This window comes from Lutra lutra, chromosome 6 (assembly GCF_902655055.1).
Source record: "Lutra lutra chromosome 6, mLutLut1.2, whole genome shotgun sequence".
Lineage (NCBI taxonomy): Eukaryota > Metazoa > Chordata > Mammalia > Carnivora > Mustelidae > Lutra > Lutra lutra.
The window spans coordinates 123,012,343-123,033,995 of NC_062283.1; the positions used below are offsets into that span (position 1 = coordinate 123,012,343).

At 35.2% G+C, this 21,653-nt stretch overlaps 1 protein-coding gene across 2 annotated transcripts in view; it reads right to left on the reverse strand.

Annotated features, from left to right (window-relative positions):
* ASCC3 (activating signal cointegrator 1 complex subunit 3) overlaps window positions 1-21,653 on the reverse strand; it is a 338,650-nt gene that overhangs the window by 81,611 nt on the left and 235,386 nt on the right. For both annotated transcript variants that reach the window (XM_047732576.1, XM_047732575.1), the window contains exons 31-34: window positions 11,289-11,426; window positions 11,091-11,211; window positions 9,794-9,926; window positions 6,370-6,495 (exon numbers count right to left, since the gene is read on the reverse strand). In XM_047732576.1, coding sequence (XP_047588532.1) covers window positions 6,370-6,495; window positions 9,794-9,926; window positions 11,091-11,211; window positions 11,289-11,426 — 518 coding nt within the window. The remainder of the gene's footprint in view (window positions 1-6,369; window positions 6,496-9,793; window positions 9,927-11,090; window positions 11,212-11,288; window positions 11,427-21,653) is intronic.

Genomic DNA, 21,653 nt, shown 5'->3' on the forward strand with positions numbered 1-21,653 from the left:
CTGTTTCATTTCTTAAATTCCACATGAGTGAAACCATATAGTATTTGCTTTTCTATGACTTATTTTGTTTGGCATAGTACATTAGCTCCATTCATGTCATTGCAAATGGCAAAATTTCATTCTTTTTGACAGGTAAGCAATATTCCTCTCTCTGTGTGCATGCACGCACTCACGCATGCATGTGTGTGTGTGTGTACACACCACTTCTTCTTTAGCCATTCATCAGTTGATGGACATTTGGGTTCTTTCCACAATTTGGCTCCTGGTGATAATGCTGCTATAAATAATGAGGTGCCTGAATCCCTGCAAATCAGTATTTTTGTTTCCTTTGGGTAAATATGTTGTAATGTTGCAGTGTAATTACTGGATTGTTGGCTAGTTCTATTTTTAACTTTTTTTTTTTTTAAAGATTTTATTTATTTATTTGACAGAGAGATCACAAGCAGGCAGAGAGGCAGGCAGAGAGAGAGGAGGAAGCAGGCTCCCTGCTAAGCAGAGAGCCCGATGCGGGGCTCGATCCCAGGACTCTGAGATCATGACCTGAGCCAAAGGCAGCGGCTTAACCCTGAGCCACCCAGGCGCCCCACTATTTTTAACTTTTTTGAGGAACCTCCATATTGTTTTTCAGGCTGCAACAGTGTGCATTCCCACCAACAGTCTAAGAGGGTTCCCCTTTCTTCACAGCCCCACCAAAATTTGTTATTATCTGTGTTGTTAATTTTAGCTACTTTGACAGGTGTGAGATGATATCTCATTGGAGTTCAGATTTCTATCAGCGTAACTTTTAAACTCATTGTCTCTGCTAAAAGAGTAAGAGTGCCATGAAAGCAAGTTTTTAATTTACATCTTCAAAATGCTTAGAATAGTACATACACAAAGTAGGCACTCAATAAATGTTTACTGAACTAAGGAATATAGATTTAATTTTTTAATTGCTTCTACCTCACCATTTTAAGGTAGGTCTATGATTATTGAGACTAGAGATCATTATTTATGTTGCTACTACCTCCCAACAGAACCTAATACAGTTGCTGATCATAGCTTTTTTTCCTTATTGAGACATAACTGACATGCAACAATGTATTAGTTTTAGTTATATAATATAGTGATTTGATATATGTTTGTATTATTAAATGATTACCCCAATTTGTCTAGTTAACAGTAATCATCTTACATAGTTATAAGCTGATGAGAACTTTTAAGATCTATTCTCTCATTAACTTTCAAATATATAATACGGTATTAACTATAATCATTCTGTACATTAGATTTGCAGGATTATTTAACTTATAACTGGATGTTTGTACCTTTTGACCTCCTTCACCCATTTTGCCTCCCTCCCCCATGATCTGTTCTCTATGAGGCATTTTTTTTTGTGAATAATAAATACTTCAGTGTGTGTGTGTGTGTGTGTGTGTGCATGTACATGTGTGTGTCATGTCTTCATCTGTTCATCCACTGATGGATACAGGTTGTTTCTAGGTGTTCGCTATTGTAAATAATACTGCAATGAACATGGGAGTGCAGATACCTTTTTGAGACAGTGATTTCATATTCTTTGGATACATACCCAGCAGTGGAATTGCTGGGTTAGGTGGTAGTTCCAGTTTTCATTTTTTGAGGAAACTCCATACTGTTTTCCATAGTGGCCACACCAATTTTCATTCTCAGTAACGGTGCATAAGCGTTTCCTTTTCTCCACATACTCACAAACACTTATTTCTTGTCTTTTTGATAATAGCCATTCTAACAGGTATGAGATGATATCTTACAGTTTTGAATTTCCCTCGTGATTAGTAACGTTGAGCACCTTTTCATGTACCTACTAACTAACTGTACATCTTCTTTAGAAAAATGTCTATTCAAATCCTTAGCTCATTTTTAAATCAGATTGTTATTTTTCTATTCATTTGTATGAATTCTTTATATATTTTCGATATTAACCTCTAAACACATATATGATTTGCAAATATTTTCTCCCACTTGGTAGGCTGCCTTTTCATTTTGCTAGTTTCCTTTACTGCACAGAATTATTTTAGTTTGATATGGTCCCACTTGTTTATTTTTGCTTTTACTGCCTTTGCTTTTGCTGTAGAATCCAAAAAATCATCACTAAGACCAACGTCAAGGACATTACCATCTATGTCTTCTAGCAGTTTTATGGTTTCAGGTCTTACCTTCAAGTCTTTTTTTTTTTTTTTAAAGATTTTTATTTATTTATTTGACAGAGAGAGATCACAAGCAGGCAGAGAGGCAGGCAGAGAGAGAGGAGGAAGCAGTCTCCCTGCTGAGCAGAGAGCCCGATGCGGGACTCAATCCCAGGACTCCGAGATCATGACCTGAGCCGAAGGCAGCGGCTTAACCCACTGAGCCACCCAGGCGCCCTTACCTTCAAGTCTTTAATCCACTTGAGTTGATGTTTGTCCATGGTGAAATATATGGGTATCTATCCAGTTTTCTCAATACCATTTATTAAAGAGACTGTACTTTCTCCTTCATATATTCTGGGCTCCTTTGAGTAAATTAACTGGCCATATATGTGTGGGCTTACTATTGGGTTCTCTGCTCTATTCTATTGATTTATGTGTCTTTTTTAATGCCAATATCTTACTGTTTTGATTACTATAGCTTTGTAATATAATTTGACTTCAGGGATCATGATGCCTCTAGCTCTGTTCTTCTTTCTTAGGTTTGCTGTGGCTATTTGAGTCTTCTGTGGTTCCATACAAATTTTAGGATTGCTTGTTCTCTTTCTGTGAAAAATGTCACCATAGCCATTCAAAAAAAAATTATTGTTGTACCTATTCTGGACTGATTAATTCACATGGCAACAGCTTGGGCACAGGTTTCTACTTCAGGATAATAATAATAGTCAGAGTCTTAACCTAGCTGGGTATCTCAAAATATGTTCAGGTGACTACTCTAAAGGAATAAGCAACTTTGATGAGGATAGTTGAGAGTGTATAGATCATCAACTCCTGAAAATTGATTTAAGTGCATTTATCAATATATGACTGGATTTTTAAGACTGTTAGAACTTGGATGGTTATAGGGGTTGGAGAGGGCACTGCAGAAAGGCAGAAGAGTGAGAGCAAAACCAAGAAGGTGAGAGGAACAGACTCTTGCCTGGGATGGGATGGGTTAATGTTTCCTTTGGTGGTGTTGATGGTGGTAGCAGGGGATACTTAGCTTTTATTTGGGTCAGGAAGAGGGCAGGAAAAGCAGTTGCCACAACATCCAAGTGCCCTAAGTTAATGCATCCTTTGATTCCCAGTGCTAGAATTTACCCCTAGCAAAGATGGCCCTCAGGTAAAAGTAGGGGAGGCAATATGAACTACAGAATACTCACTATTTACATGCACTACAATCATATGAGCAAGAAATACCCTAAACTGTCAACACCCAAGAAGTCCCCAGGCTCAGAGGCTCAATATAATTTAAGTTGTAAACCAAGTACATCCCAAGATTTCATCTTTGTCCACTGTGCTAACCTCTCCCAAACATAATCTTCTTCTGTCCTTAACACTCTTTATTATAGTTGCATGTTGGATTTTTCTCACCACATTAATATTAATAGAAGGTAGTTTGCAACCAGAACAACAGGGAGTGATGTCTGTTCCAGTTCCCTCTTTGTAGGTCCCAAACTGAAGGACATTCTACAAAATAACTGGCCAGTATTCTTCTAACATGTCAAAGTTAGAGCAGACAAATACTGAAGAAATGTCACACAGTTTAGAGACAAAACTAAATGCAATGCAGGATACTAAACTGGATTTTGGACTGAAAAGGACATGATTGGGAGAACTGACAAAACCTGAAAAAAGTTGATAGATTAGTTAATAGTATGACATAAATGTCAATTTCCTGGTTTGGATAAACGTGCTATGGTCATGTAAGAAGTTAACATTCGACATGGGGAGTTAGGAGAAGGGAGTTGGGGGGAATTGGAAGGGGAGGTGAACAATGAGAGACTATGGACTCTGAAAAACAATCTGAAGGGTTTGAAGAGGTGGGGGGGTGGGAGGTTGGGGAAACCAGGTGGTGGGTATTAGAGAGGGCACGGATTGCATGGAGCACTGGGTGTGGTACAAAAACAATGAATACTGTTATGCTGAAAATAAATTAAAAAAATGATTAATAAAAAAATAATAAAGCTAAGAGATTAAAAAAGAAAAAGAAGTTAACATTTGAGGAAGTTGGATGCAGGCTATATAGTGTCCATAATATTTTCCCAATTTTTTTTTTAAAGTCGCAAATTGTTTCTAATTGAAAGTTAAATTTTTTTTTTTAAGTTTAAGAAAAGTACATGCACACACAGAGCTCAGTAAAGAATTCTAATTTGTTAAAGAACTCAGTTTAAATTTGAACTCAGTTTGAACCAGTTTAAAGAACTCAGAGAAGTATTCCCTGTTTGCTAATCAGAGAAACTGACAAATGATTAGCTCTTAGTCTCTAAACTAGAGTCTTCAGGATGGTATGGACCAGTAAAGCAACTGAAACGCTGTACAAGAATAACAGCTCACTAATCAACATTAATTAAGTTCTTCATAATTAATACAAGACTTAGGAAGACTTTAATGCATGTATTTGATTCTCAACATGATCCTGTGAGGGAGAGAGGCTATTACTCACTTTCCAGATGAAGAAAGGGAAGCCGAGAGGTGAAGTGACTCAAGGTCAAACAATAAAGGGTAATAACTAAACCAGGAATTAGTGTTCTGATTCCATGTTCAAATCTCTTTCCGCAATATTAAGCACCTCTATCTTTTATGACATAAGAAAAAAAGAAATACATCTACAGTTACACCAAGCCACTAGTTCTTCTAAAAAAAGAGTTGAGTCAGAAAACTTAATGGTGTTAAGTTCTGGCTTTACATCCAAGTAGTTCTGGGATCCAGAGCAAGTCACTTCAAGTTTCTAACCTCCCTTTCTTCAGTATCAAACAATAAGGTTGGACCAGTGTGCACGTAAAGTCCATCCCGGTACACTTTCCACAGTTCCAATCCTGCGATCTATTTGCTATGGTAAACTTGCAGTGCTGGATGACTACACCTCATTAATCCCATAGTCGTGTTCCCAAATGATATTTTGTATCTAATCCGGAGGCTTAGCTCTGAACTGAGGAAACAAAACTGTCACCATATTTTCAAAGTCTGATCTATGTGAGTGGAAATGACGGCTGAAACAAGATACAAATTTTTAAAGATACGAACAGGTAAGATTTGGTAATGATATTTTCATAATGATCTCTCCGTTCAAGACCTTACAATGCCTTAATACATCCCAATATATCAGATATGTCCCCCACCCATGGCCTTCCTTCTATTCCTTCCGCAACTGTTAAGGTCCTATTCACCTCTCTTATTCAAGAGCTTCCTAACTGGTCTTCCTGTTTTCAATGTCTTCCATTCCAGCTCATTCCCTACCACAGTGTCATAGTGTCATTAGGACTGAAACAAAACCAAACCCAATTTGGGGATCTTAAACCATGTTTGAACACTTACCCCTGCCAATAGGATCAGATGTTAGCTCCTTTGCATGACACACAGGCCATTTACTCTCTGGTGAGTGGTCTACTTTCTGGACAAGACAATCTTTTTGGTCTTCATACTCTTAAACTCTGGCTACATCAAACTTCTTGATGCTCTACAAATGCCCTTTCAAGCCAAAAGCGCCTATGTCCACACAGTACTTTTGTGCCTCTTACCTCTTCTACTCCTGTTCCAGATTCAAAATTGGTTGAATGATCCCCTCTGTGAAGATTTTACTCTTACAGACTTAATACAGTTCTATTAGAGCTGTATTATTCTATTACGATTTACACGGTAATCATTTATCTGTCTTTTTCCCACATTAAAAGATCAGCCATTGAAGACAGGGGATAATGTACACTAATTTTTCCCTCACTATCTACATACCATTTGACAAATAGGTGCTCAGTGAAGAAGATCCACCTCAACTCCCCTCATTTTACTTCCTCCTGCCGGGTTCTTGTTAACCACTACAGAAGCCTCACAAAGTCTTCCCTCTGCAACGCACAGGACTCACTCTTCTCTGACTGCACCTAAGGCAGTAACTACTGTCTGGTTTAGCACATTTCTTCATGAATTCAGGCGTCCTGTCTCCCTGACTACAGAGCAAACTCCTCAAGGACATCCTAAGTTAACTAAAATAAGCTAAGCAATAAATACAACCATTATTCATTTTCAAATATATCATAATATATTGTGAATCAGAGATATCATGTGATTCTCTGGGAAAATTCACATACCTAGAATGCCTAAGGTTCTGATTTTTGTTATGTACGAAATTTCAGACATAATTTCTTTCAGTATGAAAGAGAATGATATGTAGTTGCCCTGCACTTACCTGGGGTTCATGATAAGACGTCGGAAAAAGTAGGTCCAGGTGATATAATCCATTGCATCTTGCTTAGATGTAATTGTACCACCAGCAATCTCTGCATTTAAATGGTCAGAGAGCACTCCCAATAAGCTACAAGTGAATAAGACATGGGAAACACATATGAACATTAAATGAAACACACTTTATCTCACGTAGCAGGCTGATGGAATGGGGCTAAAAACTCTCAGAAGATATGAGCCAAAGGAGAAAGGAAAGAGTGGGCAATAGAAGATGTAACTTAGAGAGTAGGGAAGAGTATACTTATGGGGTATTGGAGTAAGTATGGAATAATACTGAGGCTGATGAAAGAAGAGCTGACAGGAAAGGGACGACACTTATAAGAGAACAAGGATATATACTGCTTTTATTTATCCAGTGAGTGTTAAGTTCCTAATCATATGAAACATAACTGTGCTGGGTGTTGTAGAGTATTCAAAGATGATCAGATAGATCAGACTAGCATAACGTAATGTTCATTTTAGTTTCCTATGTAAAATGTGAAAAAGGGGTAGCAGTATCCAAACAAAAGAAAAGGCTAAATAAATTATGATATGTGGGACATTATGTGAGTATTAAAAATCGTTTTTGCAAAGGATGTTTTAAGGATATGAGAAAATGGTATTAAATTATATGATTTAAAAAAAACAACACGAAAAGTTTCTATATTACTCTCAGTTCACCAGTAGCAGAATATAAATCTGTATACTCAGTTGGGAGGGCAGCAATTTCACGATCACTTGCCAGAGAAACATTTATAGACGAGGGTAGGGAAGCAAGTTACTTCACTGCAACATTATACATAAAGAAAAAAAATAGGAAACTCAAAAGGCCCATTAATAGAGAAGTTAATGTGTAAACTAAGGAATACTCCGTGATAGGTAAGTATTAATAATAGTTGTATTAAGGTACAAAATTAACATTTTTAGTTAACTCCTGAAATACACATACAGAAAATTACATAAATCATACATGTATAACTCAAGTAATTTTCACAATGTGAACACACCTGTGTAACCAACACTAAGATCAAGTATCACCAGTTCCTCGGAAGCCCTCCTTTTGTGCTGTCTAGTCACTACCCTTGTTCAAAAGAATATTCTGACTTATCTCTGTTCCTTAGCTATTGCAGCGGCTTGGGCTTCTAGTACATTGCTTGGTGGAAGTGGGGGGAGAACAATATTCCTATATCATTCTCTATCTCAAAGGGAAAAGTTTCAATATTTCATTATTAATTATGATGTTTGCAGATTTACTCCTTGTCAGATTAAGGACATTTCCTTATACTCCTGTTTGCTAAATTGGTGTGGAATTTTAAAAAATATTTTTTATAATAATAATATAATATATATGTATTATATAATAATAAATATTTTGAGAAATAATATGATTTCCTCATTTTTTCCTGCTAATGTAGTAAATTTTTTTTTTTTAAAGATTTTGTTTATTGTGCTCGCTTCGGCAGCACATATACTAAAGATTTTGTTTATTTATTTGACAGAGAGAGATCACAAGTAGGCAGAGAGGCAGGCAGAGAGAGAGAGAAGGAGGGAAACAGGCTCCCTGCTGAGCAGAGAGCCCAATAGGGGACTCAATTCCAGGACCCTCAGACCATGACCTGAGCCGAAGGCAGAGGCTTAACCCACTGAGCCACCCAGGCACCCCTGTAGTAAATTATAGTAATTTATTTTCAAATAATAAATCAACTTCACATTTATAAAAAAATTATACATAATTTGATTTACTAATGTTTTATTTAGGATTTCTATATTTATAGTCATGAAAGTTACAGGTTTGATAATGTTTCTTTTTGGTAAATTTCTCACCAGGTTTTGGTAACATGGCTTATAAAATAAGTTGGTAAATGGTCTTATTTTTTCTACTATTAGGAAAAATTCATTTAAGACTGATTGATGTGGAGGGTATGTGCTATGGTGAGTGCTGTGAAGTGTGTAAACCTGGTGATTCACAGACCTGTACCCCTGGGGATAAAAATACATTATATGTTTATAAAAAAATACAAAAATACAAAAAAAAAAGATGAAAAAAAAAAACAAAAAAGAAAGACTGACATGTTATTTCATCCTTATAGTTATGAAAAATTCACTAGTAAAGCATCTGAGTGAGAAAATTTCTTTATGGCAAAATTTACATTTTAGATTCAATGGTTTTCGTAAATAAGAGAACATTTAGATTTTCTATTTCTTTTATGTCAGTTTGATAATTTTTTAAAATAAATTTTACCATTTGATTTAAATTTTAAAATTATTCACATGTTTTTCATAATATCTTTTTAATGCCTGTGAGATTTTCATTTCTAATATTATTTTGTTCATTCTTTCTTTCTATATTTTTGATCAGACTTAAAGGTTGATTGATTTCATTCTTCTTTTCAAAGAACCAACCTTTGACTTTTTGATGTTTTTCTAATGTGTATTTGGTTTCAAATCTTTGATTCTTGCTCTTATCTTTCTTCTCTTGAGTTCAATTTGCTAATTTTTTCCCAAATTTTTGAGATGAATATTTAGGTCATTATTCATGCTTTCTTTTATAACATATATAGACATCTTATTAATACATATTATATATAGGATCATAAATTTTCCCTCAGCACAGTGTTAAGTGAATCCATATTTTTATATTTTCTAAATTAAAAAAATTGAACACTAGCACTTAGAATAAAAACGTCAGTAATTATTTACATTGTGAATTACAAATATGTGTTACCTTTTGCAGTCAGAATACAGTATATCAAAAAAGACAACAAAAGATAGCAAGTGATTAATGTTATAAATAAAAAATATATAAATCTGAGGAAGAAAGGCTATTTTCCACTGAGAAAATGAGGGAGGCCTCTGTCAAAGGGGTAGTTTACTGGGCCACGAAGAAGTATGTGATAATTCTGATATAAGGCAGTAGCCTAAATTATTCATTACAAGTCCCTTTATTTTGGAGATTTCTTTATTAACTATGGTACAAAAACACACATTAAACTAAAATTTATTAAGTGCTTACTATGTGATAGACACTGTTATAAGCACTATACGTTTGATCATTACAAGTAACCTATGAGATAGCTAGTGTCGCTGTTATCTCCATTTTCCAGATAGGTACACTAAGGCACTGAGGAATCAAATAACTTGCTGAAGATCAAGGAAGTAAGTAATGGAGCTCAGATATGAACCCGGGTTATCTGGCTTCAGAATTCATGTGATTCAACACCATACTACGTTGCTTCTTTTAAAAGGTTTTTAAAAAATGAAATTATAATTGAATTCTGTCTTATAGTGTTAATTCAGTTTCATTTCAAATAATTCTTTTGAACTAGAACTTTTACTGATTTTTATCTAATAAAATACCATGAGATAAATATTAACTTGTCAAAATTTACCTTGACTCTACTGGGAAAGGTTCATAAAGAAATTTTTTGTAAAAGTCTTTCTTTATGTCATGAACCAGAATTACAGCTTTGCCTTGGTCATCAAACTGAGGCCTCCCAGCACGCCCCATCATCTGGAGTACATCTATAAAAAAGAGAACAAGAGGTTTTCAACAAGATGACAGATAGCACAAGGTATATTTAGTGATGACAGCATGTTTTGACAACACAACAAAATAACAAAGGATACAGAATATTTTAAGAGTATGCTTATTGTCTCTGATGCCTACTGTTGAGTTCCCTAATAATTAAATAACCAATTCATTATGACAGGAAATTGAAGCCCCCAAAATGGTCTATCTTACTTACTGTTTGTAAAAGTAAGAATGTTAACTCTCCTTTAGTTAAATGCTGTTTAAGACTTGGGACCCCTGGGTGGCTCAGCTGGTTAAGCATCTGACTCTTGGTTTTGGTTCAGGTCATGATCTCAGCGTGGTGGGATTGAGGCCCACGCTGGGCTCCACACTCAGCATGGAGTCTGCTTGAGATTCTCTCCTTTCTCCCTGCCCCTCCCCTTGCTTGTGTATGCTTCTCTCTCTTTCTCTCTTTCAAATAAATAAAATCTTAAAAAAAGAGTTAGTCACTATTTTAATTAATTGAACAAGAAAAGTAAGACATAATATATGGGCAAATCTCTTCAGCAGATTAATCTGGTTATTTTTCCCAGGAATGGACCCCATGAGTCCATTTTGGTCTCATCCTCCTCCCACTTATAAAATAAATGTTCTTTCTTTTATACTGCAGGAATCTCTGAGGTAAAAAATTATTTAGAAATACATTTTTTACATGTAATCCTTGTGTGGAAATACAATTTCCCTCTTCAGAACTGACAATGCTTTTATCACGTTTTAAAATATGTTAATAGAATGTTCATGGACACATTGAAGCAATAAGCCCTTTGGTTCTAGAAGTGCCATGGAAGTATTTCTAGTGAAACAGATTTAAAATTAAACAGTATAATGTTTAACTACGATTTATTAAGTCACTAATAGCTACTAATCAGTACTTTTTATCTATTTGTGAATTTGAAACCATTGGATAGGCCTTTGATATTTATTAACAAATTAGGTATGTTAAAGTAAATAAAATGGCTCAATACTTTGAACAGTACTTGCAGTGGAAACAAAAATTTACAATTTGCTCATTGTATGTTCAAATGTGATCAACTCCCTACAATTCAATTCATGCAAATTCAGGTTATTAAGACTAAAAGAGAAGCTTAATATATCTGTAAGTCAAAAAAAATTACCTGTAATGGGAAAATCCACATAACGTCTTGTTTTTCCATCATAATATTCTGTTCCCTTAATGATTACTAAATGAGCTGGAAAGTTTACACCCCAGGCTAATGTACTTGTAGCAATCAGAACCTAGAAAACAAAATATATTTAAGTAAACCATAACTTTTGAGTTACATTTAAATATCTGTTTATGAAAAATGAAATACCTGAACTTTACAGTTTACAAACAGCTCCTCTACTGTTTTTCGGTCCCTCTCATGTAGTCCAGCATGATGCATTCCTATTCCGAAAGCAAGTGTTAACTTCAGGTTGGAATCTCTCAGTGTCCCAATGATATTCTCCATCTGCAAATAAAAGCACAATGACAGGACGTAGGTTCATTAGCTTTAAAATTTTCATACTAAGTTTATATTTGACTAATTTTGTTTTTTGATTCTTATATTATGTAAAAAATAGAGGCCTCACCTACAGTTATAATTAAATTAATTCAAAAAATATCTAGTTTAGTGAGAATATATATCCTAAATGAATTAAAGTTTAACAGTACCCATTTTATTCTCATGCATCAAGGAAAAAAAATCTGTGGATAAATGCAATGACTCCTTAAATGAGTAACAATTATTAAAAAGGATATAATGTTGCCTAAAATGTTTCAGGGTCTTGTTCAATTCCTGTAATAGAAAAACCTTCCATATTTTTGGCTCAGTGCTAAAAATTCAGAAAATAAGGACAAAAAAATGAATGCAAAAAAAAAATCAGTCATAATCTCACCAAATAGTCAGGAATCATTCAAATTTAAGCTTTCTCAACTGAACTTAATGACCCAGGGCAAATCATACAACCTCTCTCAGACTCAACTTCTTCATTTAAAAAATCAAATGGGTATATTTTTGTTCACTTCTCATTTCTTTGATCAGCAGTGCAGTAAAACACTTTTCATATTTACTAGGCTTTTTTGGTAAATTATCTTTTCGTCTTTTAAGTGGATATGATAGCTTTTTTCCCCCTTACTGGTTTGTAATGGCTCTTTATTGATTAGAGCTATTATTAAGCTGTATATGTAGTAAAATTATTTCATTTCCAGCCTCAGTTTAGCTCGCCAAGTTTTCATATATCTAAAGAGTTTCTGAAACTTATTATCTTATATCATCTCTGAGTATTCCATCACTTTCCATTCTACTTGGAAAAGACTTAATGCAATGCAGGTTTTATGGCAACAGAAACAAATCTTATTTTCTTATAAAACTTACTCCTTGTAAAGAACTAAACAGAACGCCCAATCTCTTTCTGTTTAATGACAGACCTCTACTGGTCCTTAAAGCAGTGATTTGAGAATGTATGAACAGTTAAAAGAATGACATGTTTTAGTTATATCTATAACTTCCCTACCATATTCCAACAGTGAAAAACAGTGGAGGATAAACTTGGAAATGGGTACATGTATAATTTTTATATGCCTGAAGACTGAGATAGTATAAACAACTGACCCTGTCTTCGGATCTCATTTCTTTTTTTTTTCCCTTAATATATACAAATATACTTGCAATACATTCACTCTCCTGGTTGTGAAGAAACCAGTGAGCACCTCACAAAAATCCCACAAAAGTTTAACTGGCTGCTGTAGTTTAGCAAAAATGCACAAGACAATATAGTCATATATGAAGCACTCCAACTGCTTTCATTCTAACTCATTTTCAATGGGCAGAAAAATTTTCCAATTTTTTTAAATGTGGGAATAAGTTGTTTTTCCACGGATAATTCAAAAAATAGGAAGGTGAAACTAGGCTTTGTAATAGTTCTCAATGTAAAAAAACATTCATAGAAACAAAGTAATATTTTAATCGTATACACATGTTATTTATCAACTTTCCCTGAACTGAATGCAATATATAAACAGTTCATTCTGTTTCACAATCATAGTATGGTCACCTGATATTCTTGAATAATCATTTTATAAACTGTTAAGGAAGGATATGGAAATGTAGTAACATAAATCCACTTTACCTTTAAAATTGGCAAACGATAACAAGCTGTATGCTATAATGTATGCTATAAGAAAGGTGCTTGTCTTGTCTCATAAATTATGTTAGCTATTCTCAAGTGACAGCCCATTATCCATTTGTTTTGTTCAATAGTTCACTGCATAAATATCTTCAATTTACACTATCAAATTAATTCACTGATATTCTTGCTGTGACAATTAATTTCAGGGATTATTTTTTTCAGTTTCATAACTTAGTAACAGTATAATTTTACAACTTGTATAATTTATACTGTTCCATGGCAATTCCAATCATACCCCCTAAAATATACCATTTAATATAGGAAAGCTAAAGAATCCTATGGCAGGAGGTTTGGTGAGGCATTAATATCCTGTCCTTTCACATCAGGGAAGGCTGTTTCTCTTTCCCCCTGCCCCCACTTTCACATAAATCAATGCATTAAAAAGAACTATTTGCCTATCTGAACTGGCAAAGACCTAAAATCCTCATGAAGACAATTACAAAAAACAACTTCATTTATTACATAGTTACTGTACATGAATTCTGAGTTATTTGAACAGCACAGAAAAGCAAAATTTATAGTAATGTTACTCAGTCATTAAGCATAAGATACTACCAGGACAGCTTGTTTAAGTATGAAAATATAAATTGTTGATTAAAGTCTACACACCTTTGATTAAATTATATATTAAAATGTTTCATCTTGATCACAATATAAGCAAAATTTTTGAGAAACAGGATAACGAAAGCTTAAAACATGGTAATACATATTATTTGTTGGGTACTTATTATGTGTCAGGCATTGGGCTTACCACTTTACAAAGATTATCACATTTAATCCCTTACATAAAATAGTACAGCTCTAATGTAACATTTACACCATCCAGTATATTTCAGATTAAAAGACCCAGTGATCTTGAATACTACAGAGTAGACTCTTTCGACCCTAGTTCCATAAGAGAATTAAACCTCACAAAAAAAATATTTGAATTACATTTTTTAAAAATTTTCCAAAGATAGATAGTACCACTCTAGATGGTTAAGAGAAAAGTTCACTTCTACATGCAATGGATGTCTTAAGACATTAAGGCTTAATTCTTGTTAAGAAAGGCTGCTATAGAATTTTAATTAGGATAATTATGATAATTAAAACACTGACAGAGGAAGTTTTAATTCCACAGTTCATTTCTATTCAACCAACATTTGTTGTAATGTATAGGTATCTTTCCAACAGTCTTGGAAATGTCTGACTGACTACCTGATAGTTAAACCAAAAAAAATTATTCAATATTATAAATAAAACAAAAACAGATCTATATTCCTCTAAATAGTGGCTTTTTTTTTTTTAGGGTGATGGTAGAGGAGGCACATATGTAAACTGTTGAACCAATTACTTTAACTTAATAGAATTTTTTATATTTTAAATTTATTACACTCAAAAAGCTTTTGTAGAAATATAGGATTCCATTTAAGTAGATACATTACTCTGTGCCCGAAATACATTCCAGTCAGAATATAATTCAGTGAGTTGATGACAATGCTGGCTCCAAAAGAAAGGAGGAGACCAGATTGGACAAGAATGAGCTAACAGATTGTACAGCCCAATTCTGTCCCTTTGAGTGTGATATATTGTTTCAAGATGCTAAAAACCCATACTTTCTCAAAGCATATCTGTTGTGCTGGTTTTCCCATTTTCACAGAATCCTCATTATCAGAAAACTCTGTACTCTTTTCAAAGCACGTCAGACTCAGACCATATGCCACTGAATAATGCTTATCAATTGTCTCAAATGCTCAATAAAGATGCAGCATACCGAAGAATAATGAAAGTTACAAAACTTTTTTCAAAAACAAAGATAATTAAATATATCACATCTGGTACAGATGTTAAAGTTAAACATAACCTTATAATTACCAAGTGTTAATTTCTTAAAAACACTTCTGTATGATAAACCCCACAGACTGAAGGGGAAGAAGTAAAAATGAAAGAAACACTTTAGAACATCCTGCTGATCTACTAAGGGAAAAGAGATTTAAAAATAATATTAATTAATTAAAGAAACTAAGTTTCCAATCTTTGCCAGTACTCTTTATCATATGTTCCTTGCTGTCTTCTTTGAAGCCCACAACAATGACGCTTCAAAATGATTTACCACACTATTAATACATAAATATATTTTAATTAAATATAAGATTACATGTAAATTAAATATATAAATGAAATCTAAACAATAACATGTAAATCTTTGCTATGTCTGCTAAATAAACACAATACTATTTTCAGTGTTTCCTTCCTAATTCTTAATGATGGCAATATCAAAACTGGTTTGTAGGGCAAAATATTAAAGATTTTTCCTTATTAATATTTCTAACTTAATTCACTATGCTATTGGTAGGAAATCCAAGTCAGTGTTTCATATTTCTTTTGGAATATACATTTTATGCTTCTTTCCATTTTTGGAGAGTGCAGAGTCTAACACATGTTTGGAGAGCATTTCCATGTCTTGAAAAGCTTTTAAAATGCAGATAAAGCTGACAAAAGGGATTTTATAAAATTATTTTGTTAAGGTAGCATAATTTTAAGTGAACAAATACTACATTAATATGAGTTAAATTTAGGGAGGAACATAAGAAAAATATTATACAAATAATAGCAAATTTAACCACAGAGATTTCAGCAAAAAGAACTTATCCATTTATAAGGTATTCAATGTTGCTGTACTATAACAGTAGTGACAGTTAACATTTATTAAACATTTAGGGGAGCCTCGGTGGCTCAGTTGGTTAAGCAACTGCCTTTGGATCAGGTCATGATCCCAGAGTTCTGGGATCGCGTCTCGCACTGGGTGGGGGGCCCGCTCAGCGGGGAGTCTGTTTCTCCCTCTGACGCTCCCCCCTCTCATGATCTCTCTCACTTTTTCTCTCTCTCAAATAAATAAATAAATAAAATCTTAAAACAAAGAAACAAAACAGTTATTGAACATTTGTCTCTGTTCCAGGCTTGTTCTAAGTACATTATATAACTTAATGCATTTAATACTTAATCCTGTAAGGATAGGATTATTATTTTTCTTTTATAGTTGAAGGGGTAAGGCTCAGAGGCTGAACACCCCCCACAAAGGTCATGTAGCTTCAGTCGGTATTGAACCCAAAAGGCCTGGCTCCAATCCACGTTTTCAACCACAATGCCACCTTCTAATTACCACAGGGATGTGATATACTAAAATAAAGAAATCACTCATTTGGTTTAATTCTGGGCCTCACTGTTTTAGACTGTGGGCAAAACCAGATAAGATTTGAAATAATGAATTGTGTACTATACTCCCACAACTGGGGAACTACGCAGATGATTAGCAGACCTAAGTATTCTTCAGTATTTGAGTATTTCTACTCCTATGCCTAAAAATTAAGAATATCTAAAAGTATCTTCTTTTATAAATGAAAATATCACCACTCATGACTGAGAATGGCACAGCTCTTATTGGCTGCCTTTGTTTGATATTGTAGCTACTGACTTTTCTGACTTTACTGTATATTTCTATCCCTATCAAAACACATATTGGCACTGTGACTTTTCCATCTTGTCTAGTCAGTGTGTTGTCAAAGATTTCAGTTACTGTATGGCAGAGTGAAAAAACTGGGTCAGCTATCCTGCTTTTGAGTTTCTGAACTCCATTTATTTCACACTATTGGGCTAATTACTTACTTCTTTCAAGTTTCAATTTTTTATCTGTAAAACTGGGATAACAAGAACAATCCTCCCAAAATTCATGATAAAATGACATAACATAAGCCTTTAATGGACTATGAAGTAGTCTATAAATATGTCAATTATTACTAAGCATAAGACCTTTGCCTCTTTCTTCATTAAGACATGCATGATATCAGCTACGGAAAAATAAAACAGCTTCATGTTTTATAGCTGCTGTGAATTACACAACTATTCCATGAGGACCAACTAAGTTCAAATGTCCAATACTCAGCAAATCTGTGGATAATATCTGTTTAAAACTTAGCTTTTGATACTTACTTTTGATATTCTTAGCCTAGTAATTTCTCTACTTGTCAGTCACTAAGAGGTCCGAGGCCTGATTAAAATAGAAAGCACTTGGGGTGGGACTTTTGAATTGCAAGCTAAATCTATTTTGGTTTGATAATAAAACAGATTTTTGAGTAGAAAATGTGGCTACCCTATATTAAACTCAACTTAATTTCTGATTTTCGAAAATCTCAAAGTCCATCTTCAAAGTTTGGTACTAACTACTTATCTATAAGGAAGAAAGAGGTCAATATGTATGTCGAATAAAAAACCGAATGAATCAAAAGAACAATAGAAAACTGTTATTAGGGACACCTGGGTGGCTCAGTCAGTTAAGCGTCTGGCTTTGGCTCAGGACATGACCCTAGGGTCCTGGGATCAAGCCCTGCATCAGGCTCCCTGTTCAGCAGGGAACCTGCTTCTCCTTCTCCTGCTCCCCCTGCTTGTGCTCTCTCACTTTCTCTGTGTCAAATAAATAAATAAAATCTTAAAAAAAAAAAAAAAAGGAAAGAAAGAAAGGAAACTGTTATTAGTAGAAACTACCAAATCTGCACTTGTGATTTCGAGTTGTCCAAGTTGCTGCTTGCCACATTCATCCAGGAGGGCTGAGTGCTAAATCCCATCGCTGTTTCCCTGCTCATCTCACTTAGCTCCCATTAACATTTGAAGTAGTTAAACCCTTCTTCCTTCACAAAACCCTCTCATCTACCATGTTTTAAGACTTTCCTTACTGACATCACCTTCTCAGTGTCCTTTGCCAGCTCTTCATTTTTTATCCAAGGTCTACCTTGAGTCCCTCAAGTTCTCTCTCTGGAGAACCACACACTGTCTCAGGGTCTCATGTGCTTACCTAGGTGTAAAGGCTGCTTGTATGCTGACTCCCAAGTTCATATATTCATTTCACATCTCCTGTGTATTACATAGACTTCCTATATCTAATTGCCCTGAAGGTCTTGGAAATACAAATTAACATCCAAAATAAAACTTTTTTCTTTTTCTTCCCCCCTTGGCTCAAATCTGTCTTTTCCTTTCTTTCTATCCTATACTTTCAGCTCTCCCCATTTTAAGAAATGACACCATTATTTACTCAGATGTTTAGAGTTAATAATTGGAAAGTCATTCTTGACTCTTTTCATCTTCTCAACCTTCATTTCTCATCTACCAGAAAGTCCTACTGAATCCAGACCAAAACATCTTTCCATTTCCACTGTCACCACTTTAGGTGGCCCGTAGGTCACCAACATCATTAATTCCATGCTTAACCTCCACTTCAATCCATTTTCCACTAAGCAGCAAAAGTGACCTTAAAATGCAAACTGAGGGGCACCTGGGTGGCTCAGTGGGTTAAGCTGCTGCCTTCGGCTCAGGTCATGATCTCAGGGTCCTGGGATCGAGTCCCACATCGGGCTCTCTGCTCAGCAAGAAGCCTGCTTCCCTCTCTCTCTCACTCTCTCTCTCTCTCTCTCTCTGCCTTCCTCTCCGTCTACTTTTGATCTCTCTCTGTCAAATAAATAATAATAAAAAAAAAAATGCAAACTGAGTGTGTCATTTGCCTAACTTAAAACCTTTTAATTCCCTGGAGAGACTCCTCCCTTAGCTATATGCTTGGTTTGTTTCTTTGCTTCCTCCAGTTCTCTATTCAAAGCTACCCTCATCACAGGGGCATTCTGTACTTCTGTCAATGTATAATATTTTACTACTCAACACCCCCTTTTCTCCTTACCCTGCTTATTTATTTTTCCATAGAAATTATTAAGATTTGACATATTGGCTTTTTATCTAATCATCTCCACAAGAATGTTAATTCTCAACCTAGGAACTTTACCTAATACACAGAAGGAGCTCAACAGATGTTTCTTTAATAAATAAATAAATGACTGTCTTCCCCTAGTGCTTATAATCCAGATCCGAGCTCTATAACCAAGGGTCTAAGGCCTTATATGAGCTGGCCACTGCCTACTCTGAAATTTAACTTTTACCATTTTCCCCTAGCTTATTCTATTCCAGCTGAGCTGATCTCAGTTCCTTTAACATCCTGTTCCTTTGACCTGAAGTGCTATTATCTTCTCTCATGGTATAGTTAACTTGTTCTTATGCTGTGGTTCTCAGTTTAAATGTTACCTCCTTAAAGAAGTCTTCTCTGACCATTCTATTTAAAGAAGCTCCACATCCCTTTATCATATTTCATTTCTCACTTTTATAGCAATTTTTATAATATTATTTGCTGCATCATATATATTTTTAAATTTCTATCTAGTTGAGCTCCTTGAGAATAGGGATCAGTTGGCTAACATAATGCTTGATAAAGTTGTAGATATTCAATACATATGTTAATGAACACTTTACAAATTCTGGCAAGAGCTTCCAAATGACTTAAGTTAGAGGATTACCCTTTATGGGCATTTTTGATGTGATACCAGGTAATTTTGCAACTGAAGCTACTGATCATGAACTACTGCTACATGATCTCTCCAGATATACTGGGGGTGTACCTGGCAGCAGTCCATCATTAGGAGAAATAAAAGGACCAGATGGAAGAATATCATGAAAGGTAATTCATGAACACTCCATGCATATACCTTTTCTTTCCATGCTATCCCTAATTCAACTCCACTGAGGCCCCACAGGGTATTTCTTATGTCAAACTGACTGGAAAAAAAATTACAAAATTAGAAATGGCTTTGTATAAGATAGCAGCCCCATATGAAGTAGTCTGATGTGGTGTTACAGCTCCTTTCGGGGATGACTCTCCAAACGGCTAAGTGTCAAGTATTTCCCTCTCACTTTACTGCAAAGAAGAGATGATGTGAATGGATGATCCACACTTTGCTCTGCAGTTACTGGATTAGTCCAAGGGTCAGGAGCTTGACAAGAGTGCTACTGGAGGGCAGGTCGCAAGAAGGGCACAAGCTTTATGGGGATGAAAGCTTAGAATGGTCCCAGGACAGACTACGTATATCCCACGAAGATGTTTACCAACAAGTTAACAGCAGGGTGGACAATGCTATTAAAAGTCAAGTGAACAAAATGATCACTTCTAAGGCTATCAGGCAGTTTTCCCCGCTCCAGATCCCAGGGTTGGGTGTAGCAGGTTCATGTACTAAATGGTGTCGTGGCGGAAGAGATGAAAACTATGCACAGGCTAAACATGGACTACCATTTCCTCAGGCAGACCCAGTTACTGCCCCTGCTCTGTGCCTAATATGCCACCAGTGCAAACATCCCTAGGCCCATTATAAAGGACCTTGCTCAGGGGACGAGAGAGCTCTCTGGTAGTAAGGAGATTATACTGGATCCCTGCTATCACAGAGGGAACATCTATTTGGGATGATGTCTAGAATGGACACTTTGGATTTTGATTCTTTTTCTTGTTTTTTTGAGTGCTCTCAGTAGCCTCAACAGTAGGATTACTGAACACTTTATGCATCATCTAATATCTCCTACGATAATATTTCTCAGGAAACAGGATAGGAGATATCCTGAGTGAGGAATTCACTTTAGGCAGAACAGATTAAAACAATGGATGCCATGGTATTCACTGGTCTTACTGCCTCCCTCATTACCCAGAAAGAGCTGGCTTTATAGATGAATGACTCAGAGTGGCAGCTGAAAGACACTGCTTTGGCAAGACTGGGGTACTCCCTTATAAAATGAGGTGTATGCTCTGAAGTAGTCATCATTAAATGATACTGTTTCTCTCATTCCTAGAATATACAGTTCTAGGAATCAAGTAGTCAATATGTGCAAATGTTTTTGTAGTCATAGCTAATAAACCACTTAAAAAAATTTTTGTTTCCCTTCCTTATAATTCTAGCTCTGCTAGTTTAGAGACTTAACATTCAAGGGATGTAACAATTTACTTAGAAACTGAAATAGCTACATCTCTCACTCTATGGGTGAATGAGCAGAATGTGGTCATAGTGTAGTTTAGGTAACCAATCCTGATAAAGAAATTGGGTTATTGCTGCACAATAAGGGGGCGGACAAATTTGGATAGATCCTAGCAAAATCTCACACTACTGTATCCACTTGAAAAACTAATCAAAAACTTTTAAAGCCTTATTTAGTAAGGATATATAAAAATCCAATTTCTAATGTCTCAAGAATGTGGGTTTTGGTTACTCCAATGGATAAAGAATCTTAATTAGCTTAGGGGCCGACTGAAGTAGTGTGTAGGTGATGGGTGGTAGAGAAAATAAATCCGAAATGTCTGGCTCCCTGGCCAAATACGTTTTGTCCTGTGTTGCAGAAAAAAATATTGTGACCTCTACCTCTGCTATCTCATATATGCCCTATGCATATTTTAACTAACACATTTTATATATTTTAACTAATTTCATTTCTCTTTCTTCTCTCTACCCTCCTCTTCTGCATATAGCATGTGTTGGTTGTGGGTAACTTTATAATTTAGCCCCCTGGCTAGAGAATATTGAAATGGGATTGCAAAAGAACAGAATGACTGGATATAACCAGCTAAAGCACTGTGGAAGACTACCTACAGACAGCCAGCAACTGAGTATCTTCTCTTG